Raw genomic sequence first — 21,708 nt, 5'->3', positions numbered from 1 at the left:
GATAGGAACATTAGCCTGCTGGCCTTACTGGGTGGATAGGAACATTAGCCTGCTGGCCTTACTGGGTGGATAGGAACATTAGCCTGCTGGCCTTACTGGGTGGATAGGAACATTAGCCTGCTGGCCTTACTGGGTGGATAGGAACATTAGCCTGCTGGCCTTACTGGGTGGATAGGAACATTAGCCTGCTGGCCTTACTGGGTGGATAGGAACATTAGCCTGCTGGCCTTACTGGGTGGATAGGAACATTAGCCTGCTGGCCTTACTGGGTGGATAGGAACATTAGCCTGCTGGCCTTACTGGGTGGATAGGAACATTAGCCTGCTGGCCTTACTGGGTCGATAGGAACATTAGCCTGCTGGACTTACTGGGTCGATAGGAACATTAGCCTGCTGGCCTGCAATAGTTACCTTTATTCAAACTATCAAAGAACCGTCAGACCTAGAGCTCTGAAACTTTAGAAACCTGTTCTAGAGCTCAAGTTGATAGTGCACGGTGGGTTATGTGGCTCTGGAAGGTTCTCAGAACGAGATACAGCCTTGTACATTTGCAATAACTTCAATTCATTTTGACCCTCACGAAAATGACGACATTTAGAAAAGTCCCAGAGTCGCAAGACTAGGTGCATTGAAACTGCCTCAGCCCATAGAGATGGAACTTAACGTTCCTGTCCGATAGCTAATTCAAGGATCCCATAGCAACGCCCGGAAAATGTGGATTTTCAGCACCAATTAGATTAGCAGCCTGAAACGCTGCTCGGGCTCCAAATTACCTATCGAGCCGAAACTTGGGATTCGGGGTCACCTCAGCTAGGCCTACACATACTGTCAGAACTGGACCCACAGCTAGAACGTAACTACATGTTTATGTTTTTATTATGGTTTAAACAGAAGGCGCTGTGAATTTTGGGCCTGCTCTGAAATATGTGATAGCTTCAAATCGAGTTGGAAAAAGTGGGTGTGGTGTCAGTTTGTATCAGTTTGGTGTCAGAATGATATCTAATTGACTGATGGACTTGCTGGCTGACATTTGTCCATTTGCAATATGTTTAAACAGTGTTAGACCATCACTAAATTGACATTCTGAAATCAACACCAACGAGTGATGAAAAGGAACCAGAATGCCCGGCCATCCCGAGTTCATCGGGCCAGTCAATTTCTCATTCCTGCAGTATTTTTGAGCATGTCAAATTCGTGATGGTAAATGCCCATTGAAACATATTGCAAATGGACAGCCGTGCGCCTGGTGATTGGAACGTGTTACCAGGATAACATTTTTTAAATGGTTTTTAATGCCTTTAGGGAGTTGCAGGGGGTCCACGGTTGGGTAGGGAGCACCCCCCACCCGTGCCCATCCAATAGGGGGCATCCCTGGTCATTTTGGACGTTTTTCTAAAAATTGTTAAAAAACAACACAGTCCCACTTCTCTCATGTCCCCATCGAGTGATGGAGAGGAACCACTATCACTGCCCGGCCATCCCGAGTTCATCGGGCCAGTCAATTTTGCATTTCTGCAGAATTTTTAAGCATGTCAAATTCGTGATGGTAAATGCCCATTGAAACATATTGCAAATGGACAGGACATCAAGGAGATGGGATTGTGAGCAAGTGGGTCTGGGCAAGGGAGATGTTGTGGATGTTTGTGTGATGTTGTGGATGTTTGTGTGATGCTGTGGATGTTTGTGTGATGTTGTGGATGTTTGTGTGATGTTGTGGATGTTTGTGTGATGTTGTGGATGTTTGTGTGATGCTGTATATGTTTGTGTGGTGTTGTGGATGTTTGTGTGATGTTGTATATGTTTGTGTGATGTTGTATATGTTTGTATGATGTGGATGTTTGTGTATGTTGTGGATGTTTGTATGATGTGAATGTTTGTGTATGTTGTGGATGTATGTGTATGTTGTGGATGTTTGTATGATGTTGTGGATGTTTGTATAATGTTGTGGATGGTTGTATGATGTTGTGGATGTTTGTGTGATGTTGTGGATGTTTGTATAGTGTTGTGGATGTTTGTGTGATGTTGTGGATGTTTGTGTGATGTTGTGGATGTTTGTATAATGTTGTGGATGTTTGTATGATGTTGTGGATGTTTGTGTGATGTTGTGGATGTTTGTGTGATGCTGTGGATGTTTGTGTGATGTTGTGGATGTTTGTGTGATGTTTTGTATTGTTTAAACAACATTCGATTTGATGTGTTGACTCCAATGCTTCCAACAGTTGTGTCAAGTTGGCTGGATGTTGGCTGGATGTCGTTTGGGTGGTGATACACATGGGAAACTTTTGAGGGTGAAAAACCCAGCGGCGTTGCAGTTCTTGACACAAACCGGTACACCTGGCACCTACTACCATACCCCATTCAAACCTGTACACCTGGCACCTACTACCATACCCCATTCAAACCTGTACACCTGGCACCTACTACCATACCCCGTTCAAACCTGTACACCTGGCACCTACCACCATACCCCATTCAAAATCACTTAAATCTTTTGTCTTGCCCATTCACTCGCTGAGTTGTCTCCTCCCCTTCATCTACACTGATTGAAGTGGATTTAACAAGTGACATCAATAAGGGATCATAGTCTCTGATGTCTCTCTGGAATGCTGCCCTTGCTCGGATTTCATCAACCTTGTTTGTCAAGAGACAACAAGCAGGTATTCATAAGGTTTTGTACGAACTGTGTAGTTTGAGAAGGCCATACCTTGGTGTGAACTAAGCTCGGTCTCTGGTCTCGAATGTGTTCCAATGTCGCAGCAATATCGATCTCCTTCGCGCCTGGAAACACATCATATGAATTATGACGTGAAAAATCGTATTCACCAACATGGAGTCAATGATTCACAATGCTGTATAAGTGTCTATCTAGTGATATAAAACTACACGGGCAAACTATCAAAGACGTCTGACAAGATCAAGATGTCTGACTCACCCTTAGCCATGCGATTGATGACCATGTCAATAAGGATGTAGGTTCCCGTTCTGCCAGTGCCGTCACTGTACGAGACAGAGAAGACATCATCAGATCACACAGCACATCATAAAGACCGCAGAAATAGAATCTATAGAACGGGTTTCCCCATTCAAGTCAACGATGGCATAATGACTTCACCAGTCAAATTGTCAGAGTTAGAGGTTCCAAGCCTTTTCTATAATGATATTCCTATGATAGAGACACACAGTAGAGGAGTTTGATTTGACAGACTGAATATAAAGCACAGGTAGTCTCTTCTAGCCCGGTCCCACATCTGGATGGGCTGTACAGCCAACTCCTATGGTCCATTGTCAATGAAAATGACAATTGAAGTTTAGTAAGACAGTACAAACAGATCTGGGACCAGGCTAAGTCTTTACCTCTGTATAGAGAAACTAGGTTAGAGCTGTAGGTTTACCTGCAGTGGACGATGATGGGGCAGGATCTACCTCTGTAGCACCTATTCACCTTCCTGTTGGAGGGAGGGTGGGTGGGAGAGAGGGAGGGAGGGAGGGGGTGGGAGAGAGGGAGGGAGGGATAGGGGGTGGGAGAGAGGGAGGGAGGGTGGGAGAGAGGGAGGGTAGGAGAGAGGGAGGGAGGGGGTAGGAGAGAGGGAGGGGGTGGGAGAGAGGGAGGGAGGTGGGGGAGGGAGGGGGAGAGGGAGAGGGGGAGAGGGAGGGGTGGGAGGGAGAGAGGGAGGGTAGGAAGAGGGAGGGAGGGGGAGAGAGGGAGGGGGTGGGAGAGAGGGAGGGGGGGGTAGGAGAGAGGGAGGGGTGGAGGTAGGGAGGGGGAGAGGGAGGGGGTAGAGAGGGTGTGGGAGGGAGAGAGGGAGGGTGGGAGAGAGGGAGGGAGGGAGGGTAGGAGAGAGGGAGGGGTGGTGCGAGGGAGGGGGAGAGGGAGGGGTGGAGGGGGAGAGGGAGGGGTGGGAGGGAGAGAGGGAGGGTAGGGAGAGAGGGAGGGTAGGAAGAGGGAGGGAGGGTGGGAAGAGAGGGAGGGAGGGAGGGAGGGGTGGGAGGGAGGGGGTAGAGAGGGTGTGGGAGGGAGAGAGGGAGGGTGGGAGAGAGGGAGGGAGAGAGGGAGGGTGGGAGAGAGGGAGGGAGGGAGGGTAGGAAGAGGGAGGGAGGGTAGGAAGAGGGAGAGAGGGAGGGGGGGGAGAGAGGGAGGGGGGGAGAGGGAGGGGGAGAGAGGGAGGGGGAGAGGGAGGGGGCGGAGAAGGAGGGAGTGGAGGAAGGAAAGAGAACAATATCACTAAATGTAATGTTAACGGACAAGTCTAGATTGGATGCTGCATACAAGTACTGTTTCTGCTTTACCGGTCTTAAAATACACACAGAAAACAAGGTTCCCATCTCTGCCTGTCTGGAGGCCTGGATATGAATTACAGTTAGTTACAACATATTAGTCTTTGAGGTTGAGGTTAGAGAAACTCAACCCATCACTGGAAAGGACAGAAAGTCAAGGTGGGGTAGAGGGTTGAAGGAAGGAAGGAGGGAAGGAAGGACAGAAGGAAAGAAAGGGAAGAAAGGGAAGAAAGGGAAGAAAGGGAAGGAAGGAAGAAAGAAAGGAAGGAAGGGGGCGACGGATGGACTGTCCGGTCAGCGTCGACTCCTGCTGCAGTCACACCTGCCAATGATCATTTTTGTGACTATGCAACTGGACCCAGACTACTAGCTGCAAATCACAAAAATGCCACTGGGAGATGTGGGGAATCCCAAGGGCCAATAGCTGACCACCATCACTGAGAGAAAGAGAGGGATAACCAATAAGGAGGTACAGAAAGAGGGGGGCTGAGAGAAAGAGAGGGATAACCAATAAGGAGGTAGAGAAAGAGAGGGATAACCAATAAGGAGGTACAGAGAGAGGGGGGGCTGAGAGAAAGAGAGGGATAACCAATAAGGAGGTACAGAGAGAGGGGGGGCTGAGAGAAAGAGAGGGATAACCAATAAGGAGGTAGAGAAAGAGAGGGATAACCAATAAGGAGGTAGAGAAAGAGAGAGATAGTGAGGGAGGTAGGTAGAGATTTAATAAGAAAGAGAAATGGATTAAGTAAAGGAAGCCATCAGGGAAGGACAAAGAAGTGGAAAAACATGATCTCAAACAACAAATTAAGGCAACTATACACAGTTGCTTCATTAATCTTACAAGGTTCAAGCATCACTTCATCGTATTTGGACACACAGTCATTACATAGTACAGTATTTGGAGTGGCCACACAGTCATTACATAGTACAGTATTTGGAGTGGCCACACAGTCATTACATAGGACAGTATTTGGCCACACAGGACAGTATTTGGACACACAGTCATTACATAGGACAGTATTTGGCCACACAGTCATTACATAGGACAGTATTTGACCACACAGTCATTACATAGGACAGTATTTGGACTGGCCACACAGTTATACATAGGCCATATTTGGACTGGCCACACAGTCATTACATAGGCCATATTTGGACTGGCCACACAGTCATTACATGGGCCATATTTGGACTGGCCACACAGTCATTACATAGGACAGTATTTGACCCCACAGTCATTTACAGCCAGCTGCTGTACGCACACAGGAAAACTGGCAGGGCAGGATCATGGTCACGTTGCAGGTCAACATTCAAAAGGCACTCACACATCTGAGCTATCTTAGTTTGCAGGTGCCTGGTAACAGTTGAATAAGATGAGAGAAAATAAGAAACCTGTATACCTCTCTGGCTAGTATCACTACTCAGACTAGTATCACTGCTCTGACTAGTATCACTACTCAGACTAGTATCACTGCTCTGACTAGTATCACTACTCTGACTAGTATCACTGCTCTGACTAGTATCACTGCTCTGACTAGTATCACTGCTCTGACTAGTATCACTACTCTGACTAGTATCACTGCTCTGACTAGTATCACTGTTCTGACTAGTATCACTGTTCTGACTAGTATCACTGCTCTGACTAGTATCACTGCTCTGGATAGTATCACTGTTCTGACTAGTATCACTGTTCTGACTAGTATCACTACTAGTATCACTGTTCTGACTAGTATCACTGCTCTGACTAGTATCACTGTTCTGACTAGTTTCACTGTTCTGACAAGTATCACTACTAGTATCACTGCTCTGACTAGTATCACTGCTCTGACTAGTATCACTGTTCTGACTAGTATCACTACTAGTATCACTGCTCTGACTAGTATCACTGTTCTGACTAGTATCACTGTTCTGACTAGTATCACTGTTCTGACTAGTATCACTGCTCTGACTAGTATCACTGCTCTGACTAGTATCACTGTTCTGACTAGTATCACTGCTCTGACTAGTATCACTACTAGTATCACTGTTCTGACTAGTATCACTGCTCTGACTAGTATCACTGCTCTGACTAGTATCACTGTTCTGACTAGTATCACTGCTCTGACTAGTATCACTACTCTGACTAGTATCACTGTTCTGACTAGTATCACTGCTCTGACTAGTATCACTACTCTGATAGTATCACTGCTCTGACTAGTATCACTACTCTGATAGTATCACTGCTCTGACTAGTATCACTGCTCTGACTAGTATCACTACTCTGACTAGTATCACTACTCTGACTAGTATCACTGCTCTGACTAGTATCACTGTTCTGACTAGTATCACTACTAGTATCACTACTCTGATAGTATCACTGCTCTGACTAGTATCACTACTCTGATAGTATCACTACTAGTATCACTGCTCTGACTAGTATCACTACTCTGATAGTATCACTACTAGTATCACTGCTCTGACTAGTATCACTGCTCTGACTAGTATCACTACTCTGACTAGTATCACTACCTGACTAGTACCACTACTCTGACTAGTATCACTGCTCTGACTACTATCACTGCTCTGACTAGTATCACTGCTCTGACTAGTATCACTACTCTGACTAGTATCACTACTAGTATCACTACTCTGATAGTATCACTGCTCTGACTAGTATCACTACTCTGACTAGTATCACTGCTCTGACTAGTATCACTACTAGTATCACTACTCTGATAGTAATACTGCTCTGACTAGTATCACTACTCTGACTAGTATCACTACTCTGACTAGTACCACTACTAGTATCACTACTCTGACTAGTATCACTACTCTGACTAGTACCACTACTCTGACTAGTATCAATGCTCTGACTAGTATCACTGCTCTGACTAGTATCACTGCTCTGACTAGTATCACTACTCTGACTAGTATCACTACTAGTATCACTACTCTGATAGTATCACTGCTCTGACTAGTATCACTACTCTGACTAGTATCACTGCTCTGACTAGTATCACTGCTCTGACTAGTATCACTGCTCTGACTAGTATCACTACTCTGACTAGTATCACTACTAGTATCACTACTCTGATAGTATCACTGCTCTGACTAGTATCACTACTCTGACTAGTATCACTGCTCTGACTAGTATCACTACTAGTATCACTACTCTGATAGTATCACTGCTCTGACTAGTATCACTACTCTGACTAGTATCACTACTCTGACTAGTACCACTACTAGTATCACTACTCTGACTAGTATCACTACTCTGACTAGTACCACTACTCTGACTAGTATCACTGCTCTGACTAGTATCACTGCTCTGACTAGTATCACTGCTCTGACTAGTATCACTACTCTGACTAGTATCACTACTAGTATCACTACTCTGATAGTATCACTGCTCTGACTAGTATCACTACTCTGACTAGTATCACTGCTCTGACTAGTATCACTACTAGTATCACTACTCTGATAGTATCACTGCTCTGACTAGTATCACTACTCTGACTAGTATCACTACTCTGACTAGTACCACTGCTCTGACTAGTATCACTACTCTGACTAGTATCACTGCTCTGACTAGTATCACTACTAGTATCACTGCTCTGACTAGTATCACTACTCTGATAGTATCACTACTCTGACTAGTATCACTGCTCTGACTAGTATCACTACTCTGACTAGTATCACTGCTCTGACTAGTATCACTACTCTGACTAGTATCACTACTCTGACTAGTATCACTGCTCTGACTAGTATCACTACTCTGATAGTATCACTGCTCTGACTAGTATCACTGCTCTGACTAGTATCACTGTTCTGACTAGTATCACTACTAGTATCACTACTCTGACTAGTATCACTACTCTGATAGTATCACTGTTCTGACTAGTATCACTACTAGTATCACTACTCTGATAGTATCACTGCTCTGATAGTATCACTGCTCTGACTAGTATCACTGTTCTGACTAGTATCACTACTAGTATCACTGCTCTGACTAGTATCACTGTTCTGACTAGTATCACTGCTCTGACTAGTATCACTGTTCTGACTAGTATCACTACTAGTATCACTGTTCTGACTAGTATCACTGTTCTGACTAGTATCACTGCTCTGACTAGTATCACTGTTCTGACTAGTATCACTGCTCTGACTAGTATCACTGCTCTGACTAGTATCACTGCTCTGACTAGTATCACTGTTCTGACTAGTATCACTACTAGTATCACTGCTCTGACTAGTATCACTGCTCTGACTAGTATCACTGCTCTGACTAGTATCACTGCTCTGACTAGTATCACTGCTCTGACTAGTATCACTACTCTGACTAGTATCACTGCTCTGACTAGTATCACTGCTCTGACTAGTATCACTGCTCTGACTAGTATCACTGCTCTGACTAGTATCACTGTTCTTGAATAACCTTTACGTCTCGGCCTCAAGGCCTTCGTCAGACCCGATACGTAAAGCTTATTTAAAAAGCAGTGATGCTAGCAAGCACAGTGATACAATCAAGAGCAGTGATACTGGCAAGATTAGTTAAGTTGCAGTGAATTAAGTGATACTGCCAAGTGGTGTACTGTATGTCAAGTTGCATGAACAGACAGTGTCTGCAGTACCTGCGGAAGTCCAGCAGAGGGCGTGTGGAGGTAGGGATTCCGTTGGCGGGCCAGCTGAGCAGATGGAACTGTGTCAGGGTTCGAGTCTCCTGGGTCTGAACGTTCTTCAGGTAGAAACTACGAACCAGGAAGTCCTTACACCAGATGTGTTCAGAGACCAAGTTCACCTTGTAGGGAACAAAGATAATTTAATTTCACAGAGTGGGCACCTGAACAAGGCAGTTAATCAACTGTTCCCCGGGCGCCGTAGACGTGGATGTCGAATAAGGCAGCCCCCCCGGTACCTCTCTGATTCAGAGGGGTTGGGTTAAATGCAGAAGACACATTTCAGTTGAATGCATTCAGTTGTACAACTGACTAATGTTTTTTGTCTTTATTTTTATTTATTTTTTATTTTTTTGGGGGGGGGGGTTAACCAAACATAACCATTTCAAACCTGGCTTACATTTGTATACGATCACATCTATGTCTCTATTATGCAGGGAATACCTTGGGAACACATTTCCAAAATTAAAATCACTCGGAGCTGATTTGCTGGTGTTTTTACAGTGTTTTAAGTCAACAACAACCAGTGGGTAGATCGACTATGTGTACTCAGGACTGCAGTAGAATGGTGGGTAGATCGACTATGTGTACTCAGGACTGCAGTAGAATGGTGGGTAGATCGACTATGTGTACTCAGGACTGCAGTGGAATGGTGGGTGGATCGACTATGTGTACTCAGGACTGCAGTGGAATGGTGGGTGGATCGACTATGTGTATTCAGGACTGCAGTAGAATGGTGGGTGGATCGACTATGTGTACTCAGGACTGCAGTGGAATGGTGGGTGGATCGACTATGTGTACTCAGGACTGCAGTAGAATGGTGGGTGGATCGACTATGTGTACTCAGGACTGCAGTAGAATGGTGGGTAGATCGACTATGTGTACTCAGGACTGCAGTGGAATGGTGGGTGGATCGACTATGTGTACTCAGGACTGCAGTGGAATGGTGGGTGGATCGACTATGTGTACTCAGGACTGCAGTAGAATGGTGGGTGGATCGACTATGTGTACTCAGGACTGCAGTAGAATGGTGGGTGGATCGACTATGTGTACTCAGGACTGCAGTAGAATGGTGGGTGGATCGACTATGTGTACTCAGGACTGCAGTAGAATGGTGGGTAGGTCGACTATGTGTACTCAGGACTGCAGTAGAATGGTGGGTAGGTCGACTATGTGTACTCAGGACTGCAGTAGAATGGTGGGTAGGTCGACTATGTGTACTCAGGACTGCAGTAGAATGGTGGGTAGGTCGACTATGTGTACTCAGGACTGCAGTAGAATGGTGGGTAGGTCGACTATGTGTACTCAGGACTGCAGTAGAATGGTGGGTAGATCGACTATGTGTACTCAGGACTGCAGTAGAATGGTGGGTAGATCGACTATGTGTACTCAGGACTGCAGTAGAATGGTGGGTGGATCGACTATGTGTACTCAGGACTGCAGTAGAATGGTGGGTGGATCGACTATGTGTACTCAGGACTGCAGTAGAATGGTGGGTGGATCGACTATGTGTACTCAGGACTGCAGTGGAATGGTGGGTGGATCGACTATGTGTACTCAGGACTGCAGTAGAATGGTGGGTGGATCGACTATGTCTACTCAGGACTGCAGTAGAATGGTGGGTGGATCGACTATGTGTACTCAGGACTGCAGTAGAATGGTGGGTAGGTCGACTATGTGTACTCAGGACTGCAGTAGAATGGTGGGTAGGTCGACTATGTCTACTCAGGACTGCAGTGGAATGGTGGGTGGATCGACTATGTGTACTCAGGACTGCAGTAGAATGGTGGGTGGATCGACTATGTGTATTCAGGACTGCAGTAGAATGGTGGGTGGATCGACTATGTGTACTCAGGACTGCAGTAGAATGGTGGGTGGATCGACTATGTGTACTCAGGACTGCAGTGGAATGGTGGGTGGATCGACTATGTGTACTCAGGACTGCAGTAGAATGGTGGGTGGATCGACTATGTGTACTCAGGACTGCAGTAGAATGGTGGGTGGATCGACTATGTGTACTCAGGACTGCAGTAGAATGGTGGGTGGATCGACTATGTGTACTCAGGACTGCAGTAGAATGGTGGGTGGATCGACTATGTGTATTCAGGACTGCAGTAGAATGGTGGGTGGATCGACTATGTGTACTCAGGACTGCAGTAGAATGGTGGGTAGATCGACTATGTGTACTCAGGACTGCAGTGGAATGGTGGGTGGATCGACTATGTGTACTCAGGACTGCAGTAGAATGGTGGGTAGATCGACTATGTGTACTCAGGACTGCAGTAGAATGGTGGGTGGATCGACTATGTGTACTCAGGACTGCAGTAGAATGGTGGGTGGATCGACTATGTGTACTCAGGACTGCAGTAGAATGGTGGGTGGATCGACTATGTGTACTCAGGACTGCAGTAGAATGGTGGGTGGATCGACTATGTGTATTCAGGACTGCAGTAGAATGGTGGGTGGATCGACTATGTGTACTCAGGACTGCAGTAGAATGGTGGGTGGATCGACTATGTGTACTCAGGACTGCAGTGGAATGGTGGGTGGATCGACTATGTGTACTCAGGACTGCAGTGGAATGGTGGGTGGATCGACTATGTGTACTCAGGACTGCAGTAGAATGGTGGGTGGATCGACTATGTGTACTCAGGACTGCAGTAGAATGGTGGGTGGATCGACTATGTGTACTCAGGACTGCAGTGGAATGGTGGGTGGATCGACTATGTGTACTCAGGACTGCAGTGGAATGGTGGGTGGATCGACTATGTGTACTCAGGACTGCAGTGGAATGGTGGGTGGATCGACTATGTGTACTCAGGACTGCAGTAGAATGGTGGGTGGATCGACTATGTGTACTCAGGACTGCAGTGGAATGGTGGGTAGATCGACTATGTGTACTCAGGACTGCAGTGGAATGGTGGGTGGATCGACTATGTGTACTCAGGACTGCAGTGGAATGGTGGGTGGATCGACTATGTGTACTCAGGACTGCAGTGGAATGGTGGGTGGATCGACTATGTGTACTCAGGACTGCAGTGGAATGGTGGGTGGATCGACTATGTGTACTCAGGACTGCAGTGGAATGGTGGGTGGATCGACTATGTGTACTCAGGACTGCAGTAGAATGGTGGGTGGATCGACTATGTGTACTCAGGACTGCAGTGGAATGGTGGGTGGATCGACTATGTGTACTCAGGACTGCAGTAGAATGGTGGGTGGATCGACTATGTGTACTCAGGACTGCAGTAGAATGGTGGGTGGATCGACTATGTGTACTCAGGACTGCAGTAGAATGGTGGGTAGGTCGACTATGTGTACTCAGGACTGCAGTAGAATGGTGGGTAGGTCGACTATGTGTACTCAGGACTGCAGTAGAATGGTGGGTAGGTCGACTATGTGTACTCAGGACTGCAGTAGAATGGTGGGTAGGTCGACTATGTGTACTCAGGACTGCAGTAGAATGGTGGGTAGGTCGACTATGTGTACTCAGGACTGCAGTAGAATGGTGGGTAGGTCGACTATGTGTACTCAGGACTGCAGTAGAATGGTGGGTGGATCGACTATGTGTACTCAGGACTGCAGTAGAATGGTGGGTGGATCGACTATGTGTACTCAGGACTGCAGTAGAATGGTGGGTGGATCGACTATGTGTACTCAGGACTGCAGTAGAATGGTGGGTGGATCGACTATGTGTACTCAGGACTGCAGTGGAATGGTGGGTGGATCGACTATGTGTACTCAGGACTGCAGTAGAATGGTGGGTGGATCGACTATGTCTACTCAGGACTGCAGTAGAATGGTGGGTGGATCGACTATGTGTACTCAGGACTGCAGTAGAATGGTGGGTAGGTCGACTATGTGCACTCAGGACTGCAGTAGAATGGTGGGTGGATCGACTATGTGTACTCAGGACTGCAGTGGAATGGTGGGTGGATCGACTATGTGTACTCAGGACTGCAGTGGAATGGTGGGTGGATCGACTATGTCTACTCAGGACTGCAGTAGAATGGTGGGTGGATCGACTATGTGTACTCAGGACTGCAGTAGAATGGTGGGTGGATCGACTATGTGTACTCAGGACTGCAGTAGAATGGTGGGTGGATCGACTATGTGTACTCAGGACTGCAGTAGAATGGTGGGTGGATCGACTATGTGTACTCAGGACTGCAGTAGAATGGTGGGTGGATCGACTATGTGTACTCAGGACTGCAGTAGAATGGTGGGTGGATCGACTATGTGTACTCAGGACTGCAGTAGAATGGTGGGTGGATCGACTATGTGTACTCAGGACTGCAGTAGAATGGTGGGTAGATCGACTATGTGTACTCAGGACTGCAGTAGAATGGTGGGTGGATCGACTATGTGTACTCAGGACTGCAGTAGAATGGTGGGTAGATCGACTATGTGTACTCAGGACTGCAGTAGAATGGTGGGTAGATCGACTATGTGTACTCAGGACTGCAGTAGAATGGTGGGTAGGTCGACTATGTGTACTCAGGACTGCAGTAGAATGGTGGGTGGATCGACTATGTCTACTCAGGACTGCAGTGGAATGGTGGGTGGATCGACTATGTCTACTCAGGACTGCAGTAGAATGGTGGGTGGATCGACTATGTGTACTCAGGACTGCAGTAGAATGGTGGGTGGATCGACTATGTGTACTCAGGACTGCAGTAGAATGGTGGGTGGATCGACTATGTGTACTCAGGACTGCAGTAGAATGGTGGGTGGATCGACTATGTGTACTCAGGACTGCAGTAGAATGGTGGGTGGATCGACTATGTGTACTCAGGACTGCAGTAGAATGGTGGGTGGATCGACTATGTGTACTCAGGACTGCAGTAGAATGGTGGGTGGATCGACTATGTGTACTCAGGACTGCAGTAGAATGGTGGGTGGATCGACTATGTGTACTCAGGACTGCAGTAGAATGGTGGGTAGATCGACTATGTGTACTCAGGACTGCAGTGGAATGGTGGGTGGATCGACTATGTCTACTCAGGACTGCAGTGGAATGGTGGGTGGATCGACTATGTGTACTCAGGACTGCAGTAGAATGGTGGGTGGATCGACTATGTGTACTCAGGACTGCAGTAGAATGGTGGGTGGATCGACTATGTGTACTCAGGACTGCATATCCAATTACCATAGAGTCTGAGAGGGATTTTTCCTTCTTCATCTGTACCACATTGAATGGTGCTGTTAATACAGAGATACACTGTAGATAAGTGGTTCTCAATCCTGGTCCCGGGGACCCAAAGGGGGTGCACATTATTATTATTATTATTTTTCCCTAGGACTGGCCACCCCACATAGCCTGGTTCCTCTCTAGGTTTCTAATCTCCACCCGGCATAGCCTGGTTCCTCTCTAGGTTTCTAATCTCCACCCGGCACAGCCAGAAGAGGACTGGCCACCCCACATAGCCTGGTTCCTCTCTAGGTTTCTAATCTCCACCCCTCATAGCCTGGTTCCTCTCTAGGTTTCTAATCTCCACCCCTCATAGCCTGGTTCCTCTCTAGGTTTCTAATCTCCACCCGGCACAGCCAGAAGAGGACTGGACACCCCACATAGCCTGGTTCCTCTCTAGGTTTCTAATCTCCAACCGGGCACAGCCAGAAGAGGACTGGCCACCCTTCAGATCCTGGTTCCTCTCTAGGTTTCTAATCTCCACCCGGCACAGCCAGAAGAGGACTGACCACCCCTCATAGCCTGGTTCCTCTCTAGGTTTCTAATCTCCACCCGGCACAGCAGAAGAGGACTGGCCACCCCACAGCCTGGTTCCTCTCTAGGTTTCTTCCTAGGTTCTGGCCTTTCTAAGGAGTTTTTCCTAGCCACCGTGCTTCTACACCTGCATTGCTTGCTGTTTGGGGTTTTAGGCTGGGTTACAGCACTTTGAGATATCAGCTGATGTAAGAAGGGCTTTATAAATACATTTGATTTGAACTACACACCAGATTGAAATCATCAACTCGTCATCAGATTTACATGATTTGAATCAGGTGTGTAGTTGCTAAGGACCAGGAATTGAGAACTACTGATAACGATATATACTGTATCTGTAAACCCCTCACCTCGTAGATGTGGTAGAGGGACGATCCCTCATCAGGCCAGTAGCGAACACACTGAGTCTCTCCGTCCTCAACCAGGGCAGTCATCATCACTATCACTGTGCAGCCATTCTCCCACACCATCTATATTACAACAACACACTGTCACTGTGCAGCCATTCTCCCACACCATCTATAGTACAACAACAACACGCTATCACTGTGTAGCTATTCTCCCACACCATCTATATTACAACAACACACTGTCACACAGCGGGCTGTACTGGTATATACTGTGATTGACATGCTAGACTAGGGCTGTACTGGTATATACTGTGATTGACAAGCCAGACTAGGGCTGTACTGGTATATACTGTGAGTGACAAGCCAGACAAGGGCCATAGTTACTGCCCCATGTCCTTCTACATCAACTGTGTCACTAAAGCTGCGTTTACACAAGTAGCCCTGTTCTGATCTTTTCCAAGTTTCAGTTTATTAATGTGCCATTAAAGCGCTTTCCTTCAACATTTTGGTCAGCTGACACTCAAGCTAAAAGTTCCTCAGAGTACTATGTGTTCCACTGACCTGCCAGAAGTCAGCGATGGTGTGTGCCAGTGGTCCCTGGGTGGCGATGTAAGCAGGCAGTCGAGGATCGTGGTCAATCTGGGGTTTTACAGATAGAGGATATTAATGACAGCTGTGTCAACCACGGGACATCACAAGAGTAGCAGTCAGAGATCTTACTATGATGCTGGCGTTAATGTAGTCTTCCTTGGTAGAGTTGCTCTCCGCCTTCAGTTTTACACGGGAGTGGTCATCTAGAACAGAACAGAGAGTAACTAACCAAGCTCTAGAAGAGGATCGTAGAAGTAACATTAAGTCCTGGATTCAAGCTAACGCAGATGAACGGCCTGCACACAGCAATAGGCTTGTAAAAAAGGCTATTTTTCCCTGACGTTTGCTGAGATCGAGCTTGTCTCTAAATGCTACGGATGCTCATCTCAAGCAGAAAAAACATGACCTTTATTATGTGATGTTTGAATCCCAGCCCAAGACTAGAGGATAAACCCGAGGAGAAGTAAATGAGACTCACAGGGAAGAGACTCAGGGCAGCGGTTTTTCTCCAGCTGGGATTCACTCTGCCCGACGGTGACAGCACTGGGTTCAGCCTGGTAGGAACATAGAGCATTCCATTCCTTCATCAGACGGTCCTTATCCTTCAGATGATCCTCCATATAGGCCTGAGGAGAAGGACACGAACGTTACGAACAGAGTTCAGAATATCTTTGCCATGGGATATTAAGACTAGTTGTTATAGTGTATTTGATGAGAGCTCAAAGGCATTATCATTATTAAACAATCAGGGCCCATCTCCTGGACACAGATAAATATAATGACCCCATACCCTCTGATACTGACCAGTAGTAAATATAATGACCCCATACCCTCTGATACTGACCAGTAGTAAATATAATGACCCCATACCTTCTGATACTGACCAGTAGTAAATATAATGACCCCATTCTGATACTGACCAGTAGTAAATATAATGACCCCATACCCTCTGATACTGACCAGTAGTAAATATAATGACCCCATACCCTCTAGTACTGACCAGTAGTAAATATAATGACCCCATACCCTCTGATACTGACCAGTAGTAAATATAATGACCCCATATCTTCTGATACTGACCAGTAGTAAATATAATGACCCCATACCCTCTGATACTGACCAGTAGTAAATATAATGACCCCATACCCTCTGATACTGACCAGTAGTAAATATAATGACCCCATACCCTCTGATACTGACCAGTAGTAAATATAATGACCCTATACCCTCTGATATTGACCAGTAGTAAATATAATGACCCCATACCCTGACACTGACCAGTATCATGTGACCAGTAGAGATGTCCATCTTGGACTGGGCGGGCTCCTCGCTCCAGGAGGGCGTACTGCTGTGTGAGGAGGGGCTGTGTTGTGGGCCGTCACTGAACTGGGACGACACACTGCTCACCCTGGAGGTGTCTGTCCCCCTCCGACCCCCCGCTCCCACACCCACCGCCTCCTGACGACTGAGCGAAGTCTTGGCTGCCATGTGCTGCCGGCAGAGCTCCTAGGAAGTCGACAGAAAGATAATACCCGTTAGTCAAAGTGTGTCTCAGGTTCCAAATGGCACCCTATTCTCTATCTAGTGCACTAATTTTGACCAGCCAAATGGCACAATATTCCCTATCTAGTGCACTAATTTTGACACAGGGTCATAGCGCTCTGGTTTAAAAAGAAGTGCACTACATGGGGATTAGGGAGTGATTTGGGACACTCAGAAGTGTCTCCTCTCCTCTACCTGATAGTCAAAGTGTGTCTCCGGTCCTCCCTCTGGTCCGAGGCCCAGTTTCCCTGAGGCCGGCTGCTGGGTGTGGTGTCTGAGACAGGCGATGGTCAACGCTACCACCACCACGCCGCCCACACACGCCATGGACACCAGCGTCAGTACCAGCCCACTGGAGCCATCCCTCACCCGCGTGGCATGGGGCAGCCCATGACCCTCACTCCTCTGTAGGGGGAGAGAGAGAAATAGAGAGGTCAAGATGGAGGAAGAGATGACAGCGAGGGGAGAGAGACAGAGAGTAGAGAGTGAGAGTAGGAGAAAGAGATGACAGAGAGAGACAGAGAGGAGAGAGAGAGAGAGTAGGAGGAAGAGATGACAGAGAGGGGAGAGAGACAGAGAGGAGAGAGAGAGAGAGAGTAGGAGGAAGAGATGACAGAGAGGGGAGAGGACAGAGAGGAGAGAGAGTAGGAGGAAGAGATGACAGAGAGGAGAGAGAGAGTAGGAGGAAGAGGAAGAGAGAGAGTAGGATGAAGAGGAAGAGAGAGTAGGAGGAAGATAGAGAGTAGGAGGAAGAGGAAGAGAGAGAGTGGGATGAAGAGGAAGAGAGAGAGTAGGAGGAAGAGAGAGAGTATGAGGAAGAGGAAGAGAGAGAGTAGGATGAAGAGGAAGAGAGAGAGTAGGAGGAAGAGAGAGAGTAGGAGGAAGTGAGAGACAGAGAGGAGAGAGAGAGAGTAAGAGGAAGAGAGAGAGTAGGAGGAAGAGGGAGAGAGAGAGTAGGAGGAAGAGGGAGAGAGAGAGTAGGAGGAAGAGAGAGAGAGAGGAAGTGAGAGACAGGAGGAGAGAGAGAGTAGGAGGAAGTGAGAGAGAAGAGAGAGAGAGGAGGAAGAGGGAGAGAGTAAGAGGAAGAGAGAGAGTAGAGGAAGGAGGAGGAAGAGAGACAGAGAGAGAGAGGAAGAGAGAGAGTAGGAGGAAGAGGGAGAGAGAGAGTAGGAGTAAGAGGAAGAGAGAGAGTAGGAGGAAGAGGGAGAGAGAGAGTAGGAGGAAGAGGAAGAGAGAGAGTAGGAGGAAGAGGGAGAGAGAGAGTAGGAGGAAGAGGGAGAGAGAGAGTAGGAGGAAGTGAGAGAGAAAGGAAGGAGAAAGTAGGGAAAAGTTGATTATTATTTTTGTCGACAAAGATGATGTTTTAACAAGTTATTTGTCTTCAGAGTGTTGACTACAATGATGTTTAATACTTGTTTGTTAATTGAGATGTTAGGAAGTTAGTTGTCTTCAGAGAGTTGTCTATAATGATGTCTGTCTCTTCCCCACTCGTAATGACAGAGCAGGACAATGAAAAATGACAGCGAGAAACTACCAGCTGTGAACTACCAGCTGTGAACTACCAGCTGTGAACTACCAGCTGTGAACTACCAGCTGTGAACTACCAGCTGTGAACTACCAGCTGAGAACTACCAGCTGTGAACTACCAGCTGTGAACTACCAGCTGAGAACTACCAGCTGTGAACTACCAGCTGTGAACTACCAGCTGTGAACTACCAGCTGAGAACTACCACTGTGAACCAGCTGTGAACTACCAGCTGTGAACTACCAGCTGTGAACTACCAGCTGTGAACTACCAGCTGTGAACTACCAGCTGTGAACTGTGAACTACCAGCTGTGAACTACCAGCTGAGAACTACCAGCTGTGAACTACCAGCTGTGAACTACCAGCTGAGAACTACCAGCTGTGAACTACCAGCTGTGAACTACCAGCTGTGAACTACCAGCTGAGAACTACCAGCTGTGAACTACAAGCTGAGAACTACCAGCTGTGAACTACCAGCTGTGAACTACCAGCTGTGAACTACCAGCTGAGAAACTACCTGCTTTGAATCAGGGAAGGGACTCAGGGGGTATGCTAATTTGGTATTTATTTTTAAATTTTTAATTTTACCTTTATTTAACTAGGCAAGTCAGACCTGTTAGGGCAAGGTGAGACGTCTGCGTCTCACATAGCCTACAGGAAATGGAAATGCGCAACGCAAAAATGCTAATAGTACTCGCTAAAACTCAAACTTTCATTAAAACACACATGCAGGGTACTCAATTAAAGCTACACTCGTTGTGAATCTAGCCAACATGTCAGATTTTTTAAATTATTTTCGGCGAAAGCATGAGAAGCTATTATCTGATAGCATGCACCCCCCGCAATACCGGAAAAAGACGTAAACAAAGGAATTAGCGTAGCCGGCGCTACACAAAACGCAGGAATAAAATATAAAACATTCATTACCTTTGACGAGCTTCTTTGTTGGCACTCCTATATGTCCCATAAACATCACAATTGGGTCTTTTTTTTAATTAAATCCGTCCATGTATACCCAAAATGTCAATTTATGAAGCGAGTCTGATCCAGGAAAAAGCAGCTTTACAAAACGCTACGTCCTTTTTTTTTATTAAAAAAGTTGCTGATAAACTTTGACAAAACACTTCAAACTACTTTTGTAAGCCAGCTTTAGGTATTAGTACACGTTAATAATCGATCAAATTGATCACGGGGCGATCTGTATTCAATAGCAGCTGTTCTTGAAACAATGCTCCGTTCATTTTTTGATTGCTTATTTCACTGTTGTTTATTGTCTATTTGTCACGAGCTGTTTATTCTCCATGTTGGTTGGGTCGGGGTGTGATTTAGGGTGGGTTATCTAGGGGAATTGTATATCTATGTTGGTTGTGTCGGGGTGTGATTTAGGGTGGGTTATCTAGGGGTTATCTAGGGGAATTGTATATCTATGTTGGTTGGGTCGGGGTCTGATTTAAGGTGGGTTATCTAGGGGAATTGTATATCTATGTTGGCCTGATATGGTTCCCAATCAGAGGCAGCTGTTTATCGTTGTCTCTGATTGGGGATCATATTTAGGTAGCCATTTCTCCATTGTGCTTTGTGGGATCTTGCCTATGTATTTTTGCCTGTGAGCATTAGTCTAGCGTTGTGTTTGTTTATTTTTGTTGTTTTTGTTCTTTGAAGTTTTCATTTCCAAAATAAAGGATGGAAACAGACCACGCTGCATCTTGGTCTACTCCTTATGACGAACGTGACACTATTTTACTTGCTTTGTTAACATATAATATAACAATAGGGACAAGTAGCCTTGTGGTTAGAGGTTTGGACTAGTATCCGAAAGGTTACTGGATCGAATCCCTGACCTGACATGGTCAAAATCTGTCGTTCTGCCCCTGAACATGGCAGTTAACCCACTCTTCCTCGGTAGGCAGTCATTGTAAATAAGAATTTGTTCTTAACTGACTTTCCTCTTTAAATAAAGGTTATAAATAAATAAATAAATAAAGCCAATTGAATTGATAGAGCGACAATAAAGGGGGCTGTAAAAATGTTTAAAAAATGGAGAGAGGGCAGGGGTGATATCTGCCCCCCCTCCCTGCTTGTTGATGTTGTTGCCATGATGTCTGAGAGCCTCAGTGGGGGAGGACCGAGCCAGGCGCTGTCATGGCAACAGAGAAATGCTCGGTGTCATGAGTGGTCATCAAGGTTCTGAGTGGGAGGGACTTAAGAATTAGCAATTTAATAGAAGGAACAAAATACTTTTTTAACATTCGATTTCTGACCCCAGTAAACCCAGTCAGTAACACAGCAGTATAACGTTTTACCCCAGTAAACCCAGTCAGTAACACAGCAGTATAACATTTTACCCCAGTAAACCCAGTCAGTAACACAGCTGTATAACGTTTTACCCCAGTAAACCCAGTCAGTAACACAGCAGTATAACGTTTTACCCCAGTAAACCCAGTCAGTAACACAGCAGTATAACGTTTTACCCCAGTAAACCCAGTCAGTAACACAGCAGTATAACGTTTTACCCCAGTAAACCCAGTCAGTAACACAGCAGTATAACGTTTTACCCCAGTAAACCCAGTCAGTAACACAGCAGTATAACGTTTTACCCCAGTAAACCCAGTCAGTAACACAGCAGTATAACGTTTTACCCCAGTAAACCCAGTCAGTAACACAGCAGTATAACGTTTTACCCCAGTAAACCCAGTCAGTAACACAGCAGTATAACGTTTTACCCCAGTAAACCCAGTCAGTAACACAGCAGTATAACATTTTACCCCAGTAAACCCAGTCAGTAACACAGCAGTATAACGTTTTACCCCAGTAAACCCCGTCAGTAACACAGCAGTATAACATTTTACCCCAGTAAACCCAGTCAGTAACACAGCAGTATAACGTTTTACCCCAGTAAACCCAGTCAGTAACACAGCAGTATAAGATTTTACCCCAGTAAACCCCGTCAGTAACACAGCAGTATAAGATTTTACCCCAGTAAACACACAATAAAACACTTGATTATAATCAATACATTCTTAGAAAGTAAAAGTCTCCAAATTGA

General features: G+C 46.2%; 1 protein-coding gene across 3 annotated transcripts in view; it reads right to left on the bottom strand.

Moving 5' to 3' along the window:
- LOC112225676 (receptor-type tyrosine-protein phosphatase-like N) overlaps positions 1 to 21,708 on the bottom strand; it is an 84,186-nt gene that overhangs the window by 2,595 nt on the left and 59,883 nt on the right. For 2 of the 3 annotated variants that reach the window (XM_042306860.1, XM_042306858.1), the window contains 10 exons: positions 17,333 to 17,542; positions 16,862 to 17,101; positions 16,074 to 16,221; positions 15,725 to 15,798; positions 15,566 to 15,643; positions 15,005 to 15,124; positions 8,885 to 9,051; positions 3,392 to 3,445; positions 2,932 to 2,996; positions 2,704 to 2,777 (listed from right to left, as the gene is read on the bottom strand). In XM_042306860.1, the coding sequence (XP_042162794.1) occupies positions 2,704 to 2,777; positions 2,932 to 2,996; positions 3,392 to 3,445; positions 8,885 to 9,051; positions 15,005 to 15,124; positions 15,566 to 15,643; positions 15,725 to 15,798; positions 16,074 to 16,221; positions 16,862 to 17,101; positions 17,333 to 17,542 (1,230 nt within the window). The remainder of the gene's footprint in view (positions 1 to 2,703; positions 2,778 to 2,931; positions 2,997 to 3,391; positions 3,446 to 8,884; positions 9,052 to 15,004; positions 15,125 to 15,565; positions 15,644 to 15,724; positions 15,799 to 16,073; positions 16,222 to 16,861; positions 17,102 to 17,332; positions 17,543 to 21,708) is intronic. The other variant, XM_042306859.1, reaches the window with a different exon arrangement.

Source organism: Oncorhynchus tshawytscha, linkage group LG26 (assembly GCF_018296145.1).
Source record: "Oncorhynchus tshawytscha isolate Ot180627B linkage group LG26, Otsh_v2.0, whole genome shotgun sequence".
NCBI classification, from domain to species: Eukaryota; Metazoa; Chordata; class Actinopteri; order Salmoniformes; family Salmonidae; genus Oncorhynchus; species Oncorhynchus tshawytscha.
The sequence above is the reverse complement of the archived record's forward strand: the minus strand, read 5'-3'. Positions and strand labels throughout refer to the sequence as shown.